The 19,045-nt window shown below is 38.9% G+C and overlaps 1 protein-coding gene across 8 annotated transcripts in view; it reads right to left on the reverse strand.

The window, feature by feature from the left end:
* Positions 1-3,499: 3,499 nt before the first annotated feature.
* Positions 3,500-19,045, reverse strand: part of FAM184A (family with sequence similarity 184 member A) — a 64,775-nt gene continuing 49,229 nt past the window's right edge. For 3 of the 8 annotated variants that reach the window (XM_081856134.1, XM_081856136.1, XM_081856135.1), the window contains 9 exons: positions 18,473-18,685; positions 17,832-17,985; positions 16,347-16,474; positions 15,226-15,410; positions 14,429-14,575; positions 10,724-10,841; positions 9,611-9,715; positions 6,725-6,924; positions 3,500-5,200 (listed from right to left, as the gene is read on the reverse strand). In XM_081856134.1, the coding sequence (XP_081712260.1) occupies positions 5,119-5,200; positions 6,725-6,924; positions 9,611-9,715; positions 10,724-10,841; positions 14,429-14,575; positions 15,226-15,410; positions 16,347-16,474; positions 17,832-17,985; positions 18,473-18,685 (1,332 nt within the window). In that variant the 3' untranslated portion in view covers positions 3,500-5,118. Of the gene's footprint in view, positions 5,201-5,830; positions 5,925-6,724; positions 6,925-9,610; positions 9,716-10,723; positions 10,842-14,428; positions 14,576-15,225; positions 15,411-16,346; positions 16,475-17,831; positions 17,986-18,472; positions 18,686-19,045 lie in introns of those variants that run through there. The other 5 variants (XM_081856138.1, XM_081856137.1, XR_014155043.1 and 2 more) reach the window with 4 other exon arrangements.

Below are 19,045 nucleotides of genomic sequence, written 5' to 3' on the forward strand. Positions count from 1 at the left end.
CTTCATTCTTCCCTTCCTGACTGGATAATCAGGGCTGACCTTTGTTTCTCTCCTGCTAATACACTGATGCTGATGATGCCAATGCAACTATAAAATAGCCGGTTTCACAGGCAACCTATAGTATTGTTGTCTACATCCTTGCCTTGGGCTTTTTACCCAAGCTACTGTAGAGTTGTACTGTTCTATGTTCAGTAGGTGGTAACAGCTAACAGTCAACTTAGCTAATCTATTGTCTTAATTCCAGTGATAAAGGTGGAGCATGCAGATGCTCAGTTGAGTTGGCCTTCCTTCTGGCCACCACCACATTGGTGACAAGGTACAGAGCAGGATAATGACTTTCCTTAAGATCCAAGGGTACATCATTGTTATGTACTGAGTTGAATAGGATCCAAACTGCAGCAGTCTGATTGGTCCTAGAACAATAGGATCCAAAATGCAGCAGTCTGATTGGTCCTAGAACAATAGGATTCAGAATGCAGCAGTCTGATTGGTCCTAGAACAATGCAGCAGTATGATTGGTTGGCAGGAACCACCCAATCATGCTCCAGATAGAAGTGAATCCACAACCTGATTGGCTTACAGTAGAATTCCGGAATTAGCCAATCATGTGCAGCCCATTGTGTAAATAATGTATATAAAGCAGATACTCTGAGAGGACATGCATTCATTCCTCCTCACCACTATGAGCTGAATAAAGAGCATGAAATCACTTTGCGACTCTGAGTATATTTCAATCATACAGAGCAGAATCAGCATAAATCATAAGCAACTGTGTTTATACAAGAATTGCCTTTTGCTCATAGCATGCTTTTTGGGTTCCATCACAAATGTTAACAAATACAGGGTGACAAGAGTTTCCTTTATTCATCCATTTCTGAGGAGCAATGTATGTGTAAGTATCTTATCAATGTGCATTCCCACAATTTAGAACCTATTATTTTAAAAGTTTAGTGTGTTGGTGGGGAGAGCAACTTACAAACTGACAACACAGACAATAGAATGATTCGTTCTCGGCATACTTATATTGCTGAAAATTATTATCTCATTATGCCCAGTTTGCATTCTCCCAGGCAGTGGCGTAGCGTGGGGGGGTGCAGGGGGGGCCGGCCGCAACATCTTGGGGGGGGGGCGCACTCGCACTCGCAGCTCTCTGCCCCTACTAAAATCCACGGGTTAGGGGGTGCAAATTACTTGCCTTGCCCCGGGTGCTGACAACCCACACTACGCCACTGTTCCCAGGATTCCTCAGAGGAGCTTGTGATGATTTTTACAGCACTTTTATTATTATCTTAAGTGCCATCAATAAGCTTAGTGTTTTGTCTAGGTTCATAAACAACCAGTGGACTTAAGAATCTAAATTTTGACAGTGGGAAGAGCAAGAGGGTAGGGGAGCAAGAAATGGCAATTGTAAGGAACAAATACAAACAATGTATCTCTCACTTGGTTATTACAACTGGGAATGAGAATTTGAGGTTTAAAGACCTGCTTCAGAAAAAAAGCACAGCAAAGAGTCAGGGCAGTATCTTAAAGATTAACAGTTTTATTTGTTGTGACATTAGCTTCTGTGTAATAGAATTCATTTCATTAGTTGCATCAGATCCAGCAGATGAATATGATTTTAGTCCATGAAAGCTTATGCCACAATCAATCTGTTAAGTCTTTAAGCAGCCCTAAGACTGTTTTTGCTGCAACTGACTAGCAGAGAGAAGTGGCACCACAAGTCGTTCCAACCTTGTGGTGCAAATAAGATTAAACTAGCATAGGCATTTGGAGATTGGAACAGGATGTTGAGGGAGCTGAAGGCATAGAGGCCACAGATAGACACATACAAAAATATTAGAGCAGAAGGGCAAGGTGGAGCAAGCGTCTGAATTACTCTGAAGCGAAGGACAGGTTAAAAACAAAAACAGTAAAACAAAACCCGTTTGATCAGGATATTTAAAAAGCTGTGGAATTATTTTCCCAGCAATGTCAGGATTGTGTCCATATGGTGTAGTCCTGTCTAAACTTTCTTATGCTTCTTTGTCTTATGGTGTAGCTTCATCCACTTTTGCCATCAAGCCCTGCCCATGCTGTATGATATAGTGACATAGTATGTAGGCATCTTTGAAAACACATTGCAAGGAGTAGAGAACAGCATTTTCCACAACACACACACAGGTTTGGACCACAGAAATCATCAACCTAAAATAGTCTAACTGGGGCGGGGGCTTGTATTTTGCTTGTGGGAGGTGGGAGGAGAAAAGGGGTTTGTGTTAAAAAAATTGATAAGGATAGTACAGATGGTGAGGGTTTTTCCCATCTAGAATTGATAAGTAAAGCAATATTTTTAGTTACAGATAGGTAGCCGTGTTGGTCTGCCATGGTCAAAACAAAATAAAATAAAAAAATTCCTTCCAGTAGCACCTTAAAGACCAACTGAGTTAGTTCTAGGTATGAGCTTTCGTGTGCATGCACACTTCTTCAGATACACGTGTATCTGAAGAAGTGTGCATGCACACTTCTTCTGTGTATCTGAAGAAGTGTGCATGCACACGAAAGCTCATACCTAGCAATATTTTTAAACGTTATGTCCACAAACTTTCTAATTCCTGTCTGTGGAATGTAAGAACAAGCTTAAATAATGCAAATTTTCCATTGGAGATAGTGGATAGCTTCACTTAATCAAGTCACTTTTATGTGTACACCACATAAAGGGAAAAGCTGTGGGAACCTGTCCTCAGGATTGTGCAGTGCAGCCAGCCCTCAAGTACACGTGAAAGGGACTTTATATGTGAAGGATACATGAGTTGCTGATATGAGAGGATGATTTTTGGAAGAAGATTTACGCATGTTGCTCATTACAGGCAAGTTTTAAAACTGCTTCAGGACACCTAGGAGCTCTTTGACACTTATTAGGGTTGCTCAGTTAGTAGTTTTTCTGAAATGAATAAGGTTCTCTGAAAGGCAGCATGCCTAGCAATATTGATCTTCCCCCATGAAGAGCATTTTGTAAACAAGAAAACCGAAGGAAAGTAAACTTTAAAGATTGCTATACTTATACATAAAGGTAAAGGTACCCCTGACCGTTAGGTCCAGTCGCAGATGACTCTGGGGTTGCGGCGCTCATCTTGCTCTATAGGCCGAGGAAGCTGGCATTTGTCCACAGACAGCTTCTGGGTCGTGGCCAGCATGACTAAGCCACTTTTGGCAAACCAGAGCAGCACATGGAAACGCTGTTTACCTTCCCGCCGGAGCGGTACCTATTTATCTACTAGCACTTTTGGTGTGCTTCCGAACTGCTAGGTGGGCAGGAGCTGGGACCAAGCAACGGGAGCTCACCCCGTCGTGGGGATTTGAAACACTGACCTTCTGATTGGCAATCCCTAGGCTCTGTGGTTTAGACCACAGCACCACCTGTGTCATACCAGGTGCAAATATTTCTCACTTTTAGAGCTCTTTTGATGTAGTGACCTCAAAGAAGAAAAAAGAAACACAACACAACAAATACTTCAGAACATCATAGCAAAATCATCCAGTGTGTTTTATTTCACACAACAGCCAAGAAATCTGACTTTGACTTGATATGGCTTTCTTCTAATGTAAAGGCTGCATATACCTACAGTTAAATCCATCAACCATAGAGTATCTGCCAAACACTGCTTTAGATTAGCAGCAAAACATTAGAACACTGCTTCCAGTGAAGCTTTCAGGCTGAGTTTGCAAGAGATACATTTTTAAAATTCTGATTTAGAATATTTTATATTTTATATGAAAACATACAAATTATTCTTTTATACATATGCTACATATAAAACTTATTGTAACTATTAATGGTACCTTTGATTATGTTTTTGCATAATGGGAAGACATGGTCAGGGCTTCAGCAGAAATAATGAAGAGCTATAATTCTGTATCGAAGGATAAAAATCTTATTTAAAATAACCAAGCAATCCCCCCTCTTTTTTTTAAAGATACAAATATCAGGTCTGAAAGTACATTCATAAAAGAAAAAAAAAATCTCCCTGAGATTACCAGTGTCAGCTGCATTGTGGTAATCTTGGAATTGACAACATCATCAACAAAAGTATATAAACCAGATTTGCCATGGTATTACATATTTTCTGCCAGAGAGTTTGCACATCTGTAAGACAAGTGTAATAGAGTGGAAAATCAGGCTCATTTGCCATATGAAAAAGGTCATGTGGTCCCTGGCTTAATTTTATAATGTAAGATGGAACATCTTTCTTTGTAAGTTAAGTATGCTGGAGCTCTAATGAAAGATTTGCATGCTTTATTATGCATAATTGATTTAGCACTATTTTTTTTGGTAAAGCCTGAGTTTTGCTCCCAAATTATGTCCTCAAAATGCAGATTTCCATAAATGATTATTCATTAATACAGCATTACATAGTGTAGTACCCCACATGTTCTAAAGAGCACTGTCTTTGTAGATATTTATAAAATATTTGACAAAAGTTTGATGAAATCCAACATTAAAATATAGTAATTATAATTACTAAAGGGCAGATCAGTTGTAGATAAGAAATAAGGATGCCATGTTCTTAAAATCACTCTAAAGGCCATCAGCTATACTACTGCTATTTATTTTGCATTCTTCACCACTTTTAGAATAAACACAATTTTAAAAGTCAAGTTCTACAAGATAACTAAATAAAAACAGAAGGATTTAAACATATCTTCCCGCAGTCTGATTTTTAAACTGTTGACAATTTATTTTGATATACAATAACCATGCAACTGATTGCATTTGGGATGGGAGACAGGAGGGGGAAAGCCTTTCCTGAAACCAAAGAAAATACATATTTATAGGAAAATGGGTAGGAAGCTTTAAGTTTCTTCTACGAAAATTTGTTATGCAGTAATTACAAAGTTTAAATACTCTTCCATTTTAAATAAAAATAAAAGTGTCATTAAGCACATTTATATTACCATGTCAAGTGATTCCAACAAATATCACATAAAATACAGTGCATTTTCAAATCAGAGAGACAAAATACTTTCTCATTCACAGTGTTTGACATATTACAGGTAAGCTTGTTCACATAAGGGTTTATTTTAAGGTCATGCTCTTATGAACAGTCCACACCACACTGTGCCACACACAAAAATAATCTCTCAGAATGTGAAGTAACGGGCAAACCATTCCTGACGTTGTGGATCGGGTGAAGCCATTGGAGAAGCTTCAGTCTGAGGAGGGCTAAATTCATAAAAAGAAAAGACAGATTTAACCTACAACCAACAGTGAAAATGCAGAAGGCCTGGAAAAAGCACAAAGAAGCCAATACATAGCACACGATGTTTGCAAATCAAGTATCACGTCATAGGATAACCTGATTTAGTTTAATGCCAATTTTTACTATTTCCGATCATCCACTCCATTGGAGAGCATCAGCAGCACATGGTCACTAAGCCACATAAGAGGGTGGGGGAAAATAGTATTTTTGGGGAGGCGGGGGGATGAATGGGATGACTGCCTTTTAAAAAAAATGTACTGTGGGGAAAAGCGATTTTTGGAAGATCCTCTTTTAGCATCCTTTTCTTCTGGTCAAATTAGTTGTCAAAAGTATGATGCAAGCATCATATTCTTAAATACGTGCAGAATGAAAACTAATCTATGTATTTTAACTGTTTCATAGCCCAAACTGAATTATTGTAGGTTCATGCACATGGGGTTAGATATGTTATAACAAGGAATTCAGTGCAAAGCAAACACACTTGCCACCCACAAATATAATTCCCAAATATACCTGCATGATGCAATCTTTATATTACTTTAACGTGCTAGTAAAATGTAATTGTTAGAAAAAATTAATAAAATAATCCCTACCGTTTTTTGGGGGTAATACAAGGCACGAAATAATTTGCAATGGAAACTCCAGCATCGCAATCCATGAATTCATGCACATGCATGTTAGTGACGCCTGAGCAAACATGCATACCACATGCACAGGGAAAAATAAGGAACATTTAATATTACAGGAACTCTACTTTGCCTTTAGAAAAAAATAATACTATAAAATTTTATCACTCTCTCTTCTGCCCCCAGACTATATTTTGCAGGTAACACTGAAGTGGAATTAAGAAGCAGGATGGAAAGGGCTTTTACTCACCAGACTATCAAGCACTATATATTTGACTTAATCTGATAGTAAAACTCATTCCATCACTTCCTAAAGCAAAGCTAAACTTGGGTATTTTAATGCTGAAACCCAGCATTAAATACATGCAGATATTTACACATATTCTAAGCTTGCTTCCAATAAAGATTTTATCTGAGGTAAGGAAAGGGAATAAATCAGCACACATTCATCTAACACAGAAAACAGTTTTGTCAGGTAAGATCCACTGTTACACAATAAAGACCTTTAATATGGGGATTGTAACATTCTGAAAGGACAGCTAGTAATAACACAAACATTTAACACAATTGTTCATAAATGTAAACAATTGAAAGCACATGAACCATACTGACTGTGTAGTTCATTAGAAAAATGAAAGAAGGGTTCCAGACTTATCAGAAAAGGGGAGAGAAATTACATTTCAACAAGTTTTACAATAAAAAAGGAATACTGTAAAGAGGCTTAAAATATAGTGTGAAAATTAAGATTCGAAGTAAGATTTGTACTCCTGTGTTGTTCTTAAAGACATGTGGGTTCAGCTAAAAAGAAATAAAAAATTTCTCCAAGTTAGGAAAAACAAAAACTGGTGAGGCAGTGCTCACCTCAAAACCGTCTTGGGCTCTTTGGGTGGTATAGGATGTGGAAGTGGTCTGCTGCTGTTGAACTCAATATCATGGATGGGTGAATTTGGAATAGGATCCAGGCGGTTAGCATGTCCATTGCCCACTCCACTAGATTCCAGAGAACTTAGATTGGGGACACTCACAAACCTGTTTGCTGATTTATCATTCTTCTTCTTTTGCTGCATTGAAAATAACAAATATAAGGAAGGGCCTGTACAGATAAGGAAATTACTTGGGCTTTTAAAATTCTCATTTCTTTGTTTCACCTGAAAGTGAGGGTTTGGATATTATTTATTTATTACAGTTTTAGTACAGCTGCATTTAAAGCATTCTCCAGAGGGATACGAAAGCTAAATGCTCCAGCCAGTTTGCTGCAATATTGAAGAGCTTGACTTAGCTTTAAATAATTATGACAGTTTTAGTCTGTATGAAGATTCTTCTTCTTAAAGAACAATGTTAACTTTCTTGTTTACAATAACATGGTATTGGTCCAACAACAGAAATGTAGTGGGATAATCTGTTAGTTTCTAGTCTAATTACAGCCTCTTCCCAATCCCCATGCAACTTAAAAGAAAACTAGTAAACTTCACTCCTAAAGGAAATCTGACAGATAGAAAAAAAAACCCTCTCTATGAAAGTATATAATGGGCTAGATCAAGACTTAGTCACAATGAGGGACCCACATGTGGGGGGCTGTTGAGGGCCCAGTCAAACATGGCACCACCCTGGTTCCACAGTACTTTGTATAGGACTATATTATCCACCAACACTCTTTCTGTGGCCATCATCTTTCTAAAATGTTTACTCACAAATAAAACTTGTTTAACAAAGGTCTTTTAAAATATTGATTAAAAGTTTCCTGTTCACAGAGTCTGCTTGTTTAACTGCTTCCCTCTTGGTTCCAACTGGAGAACTGATTGATAGCTCCTTAATTGCTCCTTGAATAATCAATCTCTTAATTGCCCTAGTGTCAGTTTATGTTCTCATTGTGGTGGAGGGCAACATTTTTTACAGATCTATTCAGTTTATTATTCTTTTCATATTTTATATCAAAATAAAACTATAAGGAATAAAAATAATGAAAGGAAACCAGTCATTAAAGCCTCCCTGGTGAGAACAGAAAAAATAAATTGGGACAATTACCATAGTTTCAAATCGACAGTAAGCAATAAAATGGGAAGGAACTGTAAATAGGAAACTTTTATCTAATCATATACGAGACCTGAGAAGCCTCAATAGTACTTTCCTGTCTACACTGGACAGGCTGGTCAATTGTGTTTTATTGCCGCAAAAAAGAGAGCCACAAATCAGGTATGACAGAAGTTTAATACTGAAAGCATTTGATAGCTACACTTTGACATTGACATTGTCCCAATTCTTTGTAAAATGTGGGTGAACAAAGAATGGCAATTCCAGAGGAAAAAGGCTAGTGTGAAAGCAACCTTAGTGAGTTTTTCCAGCTGCATGCCAGGCTGTTTCCACTAGATGGCACACATGGATCTATTCTTCAGAGTGAAGCATCCTTACTGCAAGACTCCAACAGACAGGCTGGTGATGCCACTAATAAGATTTTAGTATCAACCCTTTATCAATTTGCAAAAACCAAACAATTATTTGCTTTTTTTTATCAAGTCAAAACTTCAATTTTGCCATAACATTTGTGATGTTTTGGTTGGTCCTAATATAAAAGGTATTGTCAAACTGGATTTTACTTTTTTTTCTAGACCAACACTGCTTCCCTTGCTTTTTCTCCACAGTGTGCATGCTCACTACAGGAATGGGATTTGGATCTCAAGAAACAACTTCATAATGACTGCACATCCCCTGCACAACTGAATAGTCATCTAGAAGGGGCCTAAGAGATCAAACCGCAGAAAGGACTAACAATGTGGAGATTTGGAAAAAGGAAACCTCCGTGTCTGCAATAATTCTTAAAAAGGTTCGGGTTTGTCGTCCCAGGCAGCAGGTTGTGGGGAACAGGAAAACAGCATCCTGCTCTGATGCTGCAGCATGTCAGAGGGGAGAGGCGTACCACCAACCTCTGAAGTAAGTGGAGCCTGGCTGCAATATAAGGAGTCACCGAGCATGTGCTGTACCCTTCTCTCTCATGCCATGTCACTGTCAGGACCAGCAGGAATGTAAAGGAGGAGTCAGGGCCTGAGGATGAGGAGGTATGGCTGGCTATGGCCTCCCTGCTTATTAGAAGACATGGGTGACCATAGAAAGCCCTGCTTCCTTGCCCTCCCCAGGAAGAGAAGTTGAGAAATTACAGTGGCAGAATATGACATGAACCTGCAGGCTTCCTTCTCTTGGACACTACTGAGAGAAGGAAGCCTGTATGGGGCAAAAAGGGGAGAAAGACTTTTGCCCCTTCATGCCTGCCCCCCTGCTGCCAGCATCTTGCCACTGATAGAAAGAAGTCTCTGGGGGCGTCCTTCTTTCGGTGGTGGGTGTGGAAAGATTGAAAAAAATTCAGTAAAAACAAAACTGCACACTCTAAAACATAATATAGGAGCATATTGCTGCATCATACACACTCCACCCTGCCCATTCTGTCTCCCCAAGAACCAAACTTTAAGCCTTGGGAGAACAAACCTTGTATTCTGCTTGTGCTTTGCTTAGTGGGAAATAAACCACAGCGTAGGCGTGCAGAAGTGGGCACAATTCAGCAGCATGCACTAGCACACTGCTTATTGATGAGAAGCCATCATTACTGACCATGGCTTACTGTTACTGATGCTGCTGAAAACCACATGCAGCTGGCTTTCTTTTGTGTGTCTTTCACAGTGTTATTAATATTTTTTATTTGTGTAATATTAGTAATTCACGTTTTCCCAGTTTCGACATTGTAAATGTATGACATACCTTCACCAGAGGGTTAATAACACCAACATTAGGACTTGCATTAAACACCTTGTTGAAGTTAGTCTCCCTATTGACTAGTTCCAGTTGATAGAATTTCTTGTCATCCTAATAAATAACAAAAAGATTAAAATAAATTTCTGTATCAGTCACCTTGGATATTAAGTTACTGTGGCCAGATTGACATTCACTCACTCACGAGTTCATTAATTACTCAAATCTGAAGGTTTAGAACTTAAACTCAAAAATGTAACTCATTACCAGAAGTCTGAAAGGTGGTCATTTTCATACTCAGCATAATTCTTACATTCATGAGTGTGCCAAAGTGATCCAACTTCATCCTCTACATGGGGATTTTTACCTACTTCCTTCTTTTCATGGACAGCTGTACAAAGAATTGCATTGGCATTCATAACTTCCTAAAAATTCTTTGGATGCTGGGATCATGCCACTGGTTTCATCTATGTCCCAAACCACATTTGCAAGTTACTTCTATGTCACAGCAAGGAAAGCCACCAGTGGAATCCACCATAGCTGGGATGAAACAATGGGATTCTGAGTTCCTGCTGGGCATGTGATCCTTGTGCTAGCATGCAAGTTTAATAGGGAAAACTGCAGGGGCTCACAGAAATTGGCCACTCAGGAACACCACTCCACCACCCTAAAACAGTGATTTTTTTCACTTTGTACACAACATCCAAGAAGTTCAGAAGATAAGAGAATTATCATTTTACACTCCCCACCTCCTCCAGTTTATGAGAGCTCACTTAGGGTTCCCTGTTGGAGGCTCCCCCAAATCCTGAAGTCAGCACAGGGAAAACTAAACATTATTTTGAGAGAAGACATTAAAAGTACTTTAAAATTAAGGAAGCAATTCCTTACTTCATTTTGGCATGCTTTTGAACTTACTTTGTATTTATAATTTAGGTCTTTACAGAGTGGTAAAAGAGCAGGTCTTCTGCCTGCTCTAAATCCATTCAGGATTATGACTGCTCTACCATATAAAAAACAAGTAATTTAAGGGGTATCCAATGCAAGGACTGTATTCTCAGGAGATTTGACAAGAGTTATTAGCCTTTGGCATGCTCATACCAAAAGAGCACCAAACTGTCTTACAATCAGTTTCTTTATTAGCTGATCCCTCTCAGCAATCAGGTCTTTCAACTCTGCAATAAGCTGTACATCTTCTGGTCTTGATTCCCTGTTTTGATATTTTTCTTCCATTTCTTCTAAACTTTAGAGGAGACAAAACATCACCCATGGGTTAATAATAGTCCGAAGTTCAGATATAATGCCATAAAAATCATCCTATCAAACTAACTCAATGAATAAACCACAAGAGCTTTTATGTGATCTTCTACATACTAACTGATTTCTTTAATGGTTGGCTACAATAAAGGAAATGGCATTTTGATCTTGTGGGCCACCATCTGCCATAATCAGAGTGGAAGCCACATAACCGATGTTTACTTCTTCCCCACAAAAGATACTAAAGCTAAAACAACGAAAACAAATCCACAAATGTGTAAGACAGTATCAGACTAACTGCTGAGGAACAATTTAGCAAGAACAGTGTAAGTGCCACAAACGACAAATAGCAATTACATCAAGAAAATTGTGAGATGGCTTTAAACAGGGAATGAAGAAGCATTAAAGGAGAGAATGGAAATAAGCACACCAATTTACATAGAAGCTGTAAGGAAAGCCTAATAAAACGAAGCCTAGCATTCGTAGAGGTTGGTAACTTTTGGAAACAACTGTAGACTGCTATTTGGTATTGAATCGTTATTCATATTCTTGAACACTAACAAATGGGTTAAGAATATTAATTTCCAGATGACAATAAATGAAAGGGCTAATTCACAATTAAGCTATATCTTGTAGGTAGGCCATGTTGTGGGGTGTGGGGAGCACAGGTGTGAACTGGGGCTTACATGATTGGGCTGTGAACCTGTCCTGAGCTATCTATCAATTATGCCTGCATGGAAAAGCACTTTTTTCTAAAATTACTTTCAGAAGAGGCAATGGAATTACAAGTAGGTAAAATACCTTAGAAAATACCTTCTAACAGTCAGTTAGTCAGCCCAAATTTGACTCTCAGAAGGGCTCTTGGACTAGATCTATTGCAGCAGTTTCAAAGTAGTATGTATATAGAAGTAGACACTTGATTTTGATCATACATTACTATCTAAGCTTCAGGCTCAGATGAATGACAGATGATGAACAAGAGTTTATTCAGTCCATCTCATATCCTAGCACTAAGATTATATCCCCTGGCTAATTGCTGTTAGTCTGGTTGCGTGGAAAGTTTAAGAGAGTCAAGTAGCTCAGATTTCCTTATATGGCAGCTTTTTCAAGGACACAATATTTTTTAATCTGACCATAACCATGTGCACAAAAATAGTGTAAGAGATGCTTACAAACACTTTTGAGTATAATAAACTATTAAGTAGAAGGGGAGATGGGGTGTGTGAAGAGGTACAGTATCACATAAAGAGGGAATGAAGATGGAAGAAAATCAAAACCAAGGCCAATGTAGCAGTAATATGATGAGGTGCTTCTCCTAAAGATTAAATTCTCACTTCAAAGATATATAAAAATGCATTTGTTAGCCAGTGTATTCAAATAGTAAATACAGGCATGGTTGGAGCTTAAGCACAGCAAGGGACTGAGATTGTGTTTGCCTGCTCCACATTCCCTAGAATCATAGAATCGTATAGTTGGAAGGAACCCAAGAGTCATCTAGTCCAACCCCCTGCAATGCAGGAAGCTCCTGCAGCCAATCGGAAGCCGTGGAAGCCCCGTCGGACGTTCGGCTTCAAAAAATAGTTCGCAAAACGGAACAGTCACTTCTGGGTTTGCAACGTTTGGGAGACATTCGGGAACTAAGCTGTTCGACTTCCAAGGTACGACTGTACTGTAAAGCTGGAAAAAGGTTCTGAAAAGGTTACATCATGTCAGGGAACTAACATTGGAGCCAGCAGTGGAGGCAGAGCTCCCAAGCGACGCCAGAGAAGGGCCAAGCAGGGAGAGAGGGAACTCATCGGCTGGGGAAGGAAATCAGCATAACACCAGGGTTAAAGGGGGGTGGTTGGGGGAATCGGAGAGGGGTCTCCAGGACTCTTCGCTGGAGACCAGCGGGGAGAGCACAGGTCCTCCTCTGCCCACACCCACCCTGCACAGAAGGCTTTCGCGCAGGGAAAGTAGGCGTAGACTTGGCGTCAAAGAGCTTTTGTGCTGGAAGAAGTTTAAGAAACACCCACTGACGGATTCTGCTAGCGACTGAACAGCCACGAAGTGAAGGGCTGTCCAGTCAGGAAAGGTTTAACCAGGCTAACTAGCCAGGCATGGTGGCAACTTATGCACGAGCAACCCCCATACATTCATTACACATCATTTAGGTCTTTTTTGGTTAGAAAAAAGGTGAATAAGTGGCGGACATGATAGAACTGTATACAATTATGCACGGTGTGGAGAAAGCTTTCCGCCCTCTCATATAATACTAGAATCCGTGGTCACCCAATGAAGCAGAATGCTGGATGATTTAGGCCAGACACAAGGAAGTACTTCTTCATACAGCATGTAGTTAAACAATGGAATTCGCTACCATAAGATGCACTGATGACCACCAACTTGGGTGGCTTTAAAAGGGGATTAGAAAATTCTTGGAGGATAACACTATCAGTGGTTACTAGCCAGGATGACTGTAAACTCCCTCCAATATTGGAAGTGGCATGCTTCTGAATGCTAGCTGATGAGGACTACAAGTGGTGAGAGTACTGTTGTGTTCATGTCCTGCTTGTGGGCTTCCCAAAAACATTTGGCTGGCCCCTATGAGAACAGGATGCTGGAATACATGGGTCTTGGTCTGATTCAGCAGGGCTCTTCTTATGTGACTGAATACTCTCCTGCACACAGAAAAACCAATATGTCAGAGAAAAGGACTGTAAGCCTAGCTTTCAAGCCATGTTGATTTTTTAAGTTAAGGTTTCTTTTTTAATCTAGAAGCATATTCAAGCACTTGAAGCAATCTACCTAAAGCTGAAACACTGCTGTTAAGTTTGGATTGAAAGTTTGAAGCTATTTTTATGTTAAAAATAATAATTTCATAAAAAGAGAACCAGTCCACTAAAGAACAGTGAACTCCACTTCCTACAAACCCCTGCAGAATTGAAACAAAACTACCAAAACTTTCTTTTTCTTCTACTACATTTTACTGCTATTGCAGGACAAAAGAAAACAAAGAGACAGGGACAGTGACAAGGATAACTGACTTAAAAAGGACAGCCAAGGATGAATCAGCCACAGAGATTAAATCAGACACAGTTTTCAGAATTAAACTTTTCAAGGCTTATCATATATGTCCATATTTTGTCTAACTGTTCTTTCACTAATGACAGGCTAAAGGAGCCTTATCAGAAGTGACACATTTGTGGAATTCCCTCCTCAGGAAAGTTTGCCTGGTGCCAACACCGTTATCCCAGGCTTTTAAAATGTATTTTGAGCTGCAGTCCTATCCATACTTACCTAAGACCCACCAGTGTCAATGAGGCTTTCTTCTAAGTAGATATGCATAGGATTGCACTATTCTCTAACATGCTATATTTTATCTTGTTTTGCAGAAAGGCTGTGGGTGTGTCTAAATTATTCCATCAAAGTTAGTGGGTACACCCAAAAAAGACAAGTTTGGGCTTCTTTTTGAGAAGTTCCTCCACTTGTGCATGTCTCTCCAATGTCCATCATAATTTACTGAGTAATACTGTAGATCATTCCATTCAAACTCTGCCCACATACGAAATGGTTTAATGTAATAAAACTTACGAAATTTGCAAAGCTGAATTAATTTCCTTCAGCAGCTCTTGGGTCTTATTAAAATCTGCCAGCATGCTTTGTCTTTCTCTGATGTGGTCTGCTGTCATGACATCCAGCTCTTTCTCATGTTTCTTGTTTAAATCTTGTTCATGCAGCCTGTTTAATTTATTTTATGTTAAAAAAGGTTATTCTTACACCAGCTTTGTTCATCTTGACTTCCTGCCATGTTTGAAAAGGATTTGTGCATAGCATCACTGAAAAGAGCTACAAAATCTAATTCTGCCTATTTTTGTTTCTCTAATCGTCTAGCTTATTTCACTAAAAAGTCATCTCCTTTAATGCTTTGCAAATAAGCATGGTGAAATGTAAACAAAAATATACTTAAGGGCACTTTAATAAATATTAAATAGTAGCTTATGATTGTACCTTACCAATAGCTAATGTCCTCTAAACCAGCGTTTCCCAACCTTGGGCCTCCAGCTGTTTTTGGACTACAACTCCCATCATCCCTAGCTAGCAAGACCAGTGGTCAGGGATGATGGGAATTGTAGTTCAAAAACAGCTGGAGGCCCAAGGTTTGGGAAACACTGCTCTAAACTCTGCAACTTGCAAATATTGTGGGCAGTCCAAAACTTAAATTTCACTGTTACTTCATCTGACATCAAATGGGCATATGAGTCTAGCAATTTGAATCTGACTGCCTAAAATATTCTAGGTAAGTTTCAAAAAATCAAGTACAGCCCTTCATTAATTTTAGGTTGCCAAATCAATCAGAACATATTACCTGATATTGCAAATATCCATACCTAATTTGTTGGTTGGATTCACTACGTATTCTGAGAACCTCCTTCCCTTTAAATTCCAGTTCCTTGGTTAGTGCACTTATGTTCTCATGCAGAGCAAGAATCTCCTTATCCAGTTCAGATATATGGTGGTCTCGATGCCTCAATTCATCCTGTAGATCTGATATCCGGCAAACAAACTCTTTTTCCTATCAAGCAAGTATCAATAAGTTAAGAATACTTTATATAACATATTATTTGTATGACACACTTGCTTCTGGTTGAATAAACATAACTTACTTTCCCACTTTTATATTTTTAGTTACTAGGTAAGAGTAAAGAATCAGATTAAATTTAGAAAGGCTACAAATGGCAACATACAAAGAACTATAGATAGGCATTTGTACCTCTCGCCTCTACTTTGCCCTATTTCCTCTCCTCTGCAAAATATGGTGATCATGTTAGAGCTGAAGGGAGGGCTGAACCATCATTATAAAAAGTACTTATGGACTTAAGAGACAGAGCTGTGCTTTTCTACACACACACAAATTTCCTGTAGGCTCAAGACTAGCACCTTCATGCTACCCTCTGCTGCCAGAAATACTCTCCAACAGCACAAATGAAGTGAACATGTGCAATCTTCCCAGGAAAGTTTTGGGTGAGGTACTGAGGTTCATTCTGACCTTCCTGCTATTTTTCTGCAAGATTAGGTGGTCTCTGCCCACTGGTTCCCTTGAGCATTATTAACTGAAAACCAGGGGTGGATTTTCTAGATCAAACCTTGTTTGCAATGCATGGAAATTGCCATGGATCAGTTTTTCATACATGCACAATTCTGTTTTAGCTGTTTTGGAGGGAAACGACCTCCTTTGGTTTCTCTCTCCCCATTTTTGTATTGCTGCAGACCTCTAGGTTCACTTGGGCAAGCTGATACCTCTGTCTTGTCCATAGTTGGTGCCATTTGCCTACATAAGCACCAGCACTTAGTCTATGAAGTTGGAATAGAAGAAATGATATTGATTGAAAGGAGCCAGTATACTAAACAGGTACTAAAGGAGTTGCAATTTTTCTTAACGGCGAACATATGCTCTGTGCCCATAAGTAAAAGATATTTACTCTCTCTTGGCTATGTGGAAGATATATACCTGGTGCCTGCTAAGCTCTATGCTTCTTTCAAGTTCCATTTTAGCAGCTGCTAGTTCTTGTTGATGATTATGTCTTAGTTGATCAATTGCTGCAGCATGCTGATGGTTTAGTTCTGAGCGCAAAGATGCTGGAACATAATAAACAGATTTTTTTGTATAGTTCTACAAGTAGTAACCCAAAAGACACATATGTATAACCATGCATTTATTGCTTTAGGGGAATGACTAGACACGTAGTTTTTAACAAATTTGTTTTCCAGCTATGTTGCCTCCTTTAGCTGAAAAATGTTAAATTTTGTCATACAATCAATAAATAAATGAGTGAATAAATGGAAATGTTTATCAATGTAACAGTAATTATTATTATATATTAAAATTGTGCTGAATGCCAAATTAAGCATTAAAAACCTTGCAGAATTTTATTACTCTGCGGTGGACCTAGGGTAAGCAATATGATATTTCATATTACTACTCCAGATACTTTATATTACAACTCCCATCAGCCTCAGCCAGCATTGCCAATGATCAGGGATGATGAGAGCTGCAGTCCACTTCATCTGTAGGGCACCATGTGGCTACTCTTGCCAAAGGTAATTTAAATACTTATTACATTCCTGGCACTCAAACCGCAGTATTTTGATGCTTGAAAAAGTTAGCCATTGTGAGTTGCATGGAATGTGGTTACATAAGTGTTGCCTATAACATTCAGTGAGAGCAACTCAGTTTCTGCCTCATTTTGTGACCCTTTAAAGTTTTATTTCAGTTTTCAATTATTTATGTACTTTTTAAAAGGCTGTTTTTCTTTTTTTCACAGATACACACCATTTTGTGACTCCATGTGTCCACTAAGCATGCTCAGTGGGTTTTTTTTGCGTTTACAGGTTGCTCTCTTTTTGCCCCCCCGCCCAATATTTTCTGTACTTCTGCAAATCTCAGGATTCCCGCATGCACGCTGCTACTTTCCTGTTGTTTCTCAGTGACCCACTTTTGGCTCTATTTTTGTGAGCACGGGGACAATGAGTTTGCTCTTTAAAAGGAATTATTAATGAATGATAGTGATATGAATAGGTGATATGCACAAATTTAACACTGAAGAAAAGGGCCTAGTAATGAAAGACTGGGACAAAACAGGCAAGATGAGGGATAGCACAAGACATCTGTCTGAAACTATCATAGGAAGATGTGTATTTCTCAAATTTGGCACAAGTTTCCATTTAAAAAAAACCGACAACAGGAGCATTATCCTGAACAGGAGGTGATAAATAACAATACTGCACCAATAAAATGGATAAATTGTGCTATAAAACTGTGGGTATCAACTACTTAGAGAATAGTCAGCTTTTCTTCAGAAAAAGTCTAAATGTAGCCCAACACACGGGAAACCACCCATTTTCATTTTTCGGTATATTGGGCAGCACATGCTATCTGCCTTCTGCACCAGAAGTAATAGCTTATGTTTTAAATAGTCACATGAAAATACTGTACCAAGCATAGCTTTCCCTTCATCTTCTAGTTCAAAGCGAAGAGTCTGCAGTTCCTGTTCCATTTCTAGTTTGAAAGCATCCATAGCTTGCCTGTGTGCTTCTTTCAGCGCATGAAGTTCTTCTAAGTGCTTCTGTTTTAAACGTTCCTCAAGTTCCTAGCAAATTTAAAGGAGAATTGCTCTATGTGTATAGAAAAATATTCTTATCAATGAGGCAAAATGATTGCTAATTAATAATAATAATAATAAAACAACAACCTGCTGTTATTAACCAGCTACCTTTATTTTTTTGGAACTCCAATCCCACAACCTAGAGTGTAACCCCCTCACTTTTCCATTTTCCCACTTTCTGGACAAAATGTGGGTTGTTAGGGCTTTGGTTGGGCCTAGAGGTAAGGCCTCAAGAGTAACTCATATCTCTACACATCCCTCCCATTACAGTTCAAGAGAAGTTAGAACACACATGTGTAGTTTCCTCTATGCCTCTCCACCCCTGTCTTTCTCCCAGTACAATGTTTCTTTGGGGGCTTTCTGAGTTCTCAAATGAAGATAAAAAAGTTTTCTGGAGTAATATCTCATAGTTCATGTTAACATACTGAAATCTGAAAATGTTAAGATGCTACAAAATACTGAATGAACATGCCTTTTGCTCTTCTTCTTTTGTTTCCTCCATGTTCTGAAATGCAAGGATATGTGCTTCTTTCAAGGACTTGTGTCTTTGTTGATGCTCTTCTTCTAGCTCTTCAATCTCTTGGGCCAGCCTCTGTCGCTCCTGGCTAAATTGTGCCTGAAGTTGCTGCATTGAAGTCTGAGACTGGGAAAGCTGCATTTCTAGATTCTGCTTCAACAGGGAGATCTAATTCATAGAAAAGCAAAGGTAACTAGAAATTCAAACTATAAACACTGTGTTTATATTTACTGATAGATATTTGAGATTTTTTTATTGTGGTCACAATACAGAGAAGTACAGAGATCCACAAGTGTGGTGTCCTGCCTTGCCAAATAGGAGCCCTCCCACACTGCATCAAGCAGTTTCTTATATGGTAGAGGAAAGCTGGTGGGCAGCGCAGAGACTACAGGTGTACTGTGTTCACAAATGTTCTTGCATTTTTCAACATTTCCTCTCTGTATTGGGGCCTATTTTGCTTAGTAACACATTCTGGTTAATAGAAATTTGAATACCCAACTGCATGCAAGTCGACTTCTGTTTGCACCA

Source organism: Podarcis erhardii (assembly GCF_964252035.2).
Source record: "Podarcis erhardii genome assembly, chromosome: 3".
Lineage (NCBI taxonomy): Eukaryota > Metazoa > Chordata > Lepidosauria > Squamata > Lacertidae > Podarcis > Podarcis erhardii.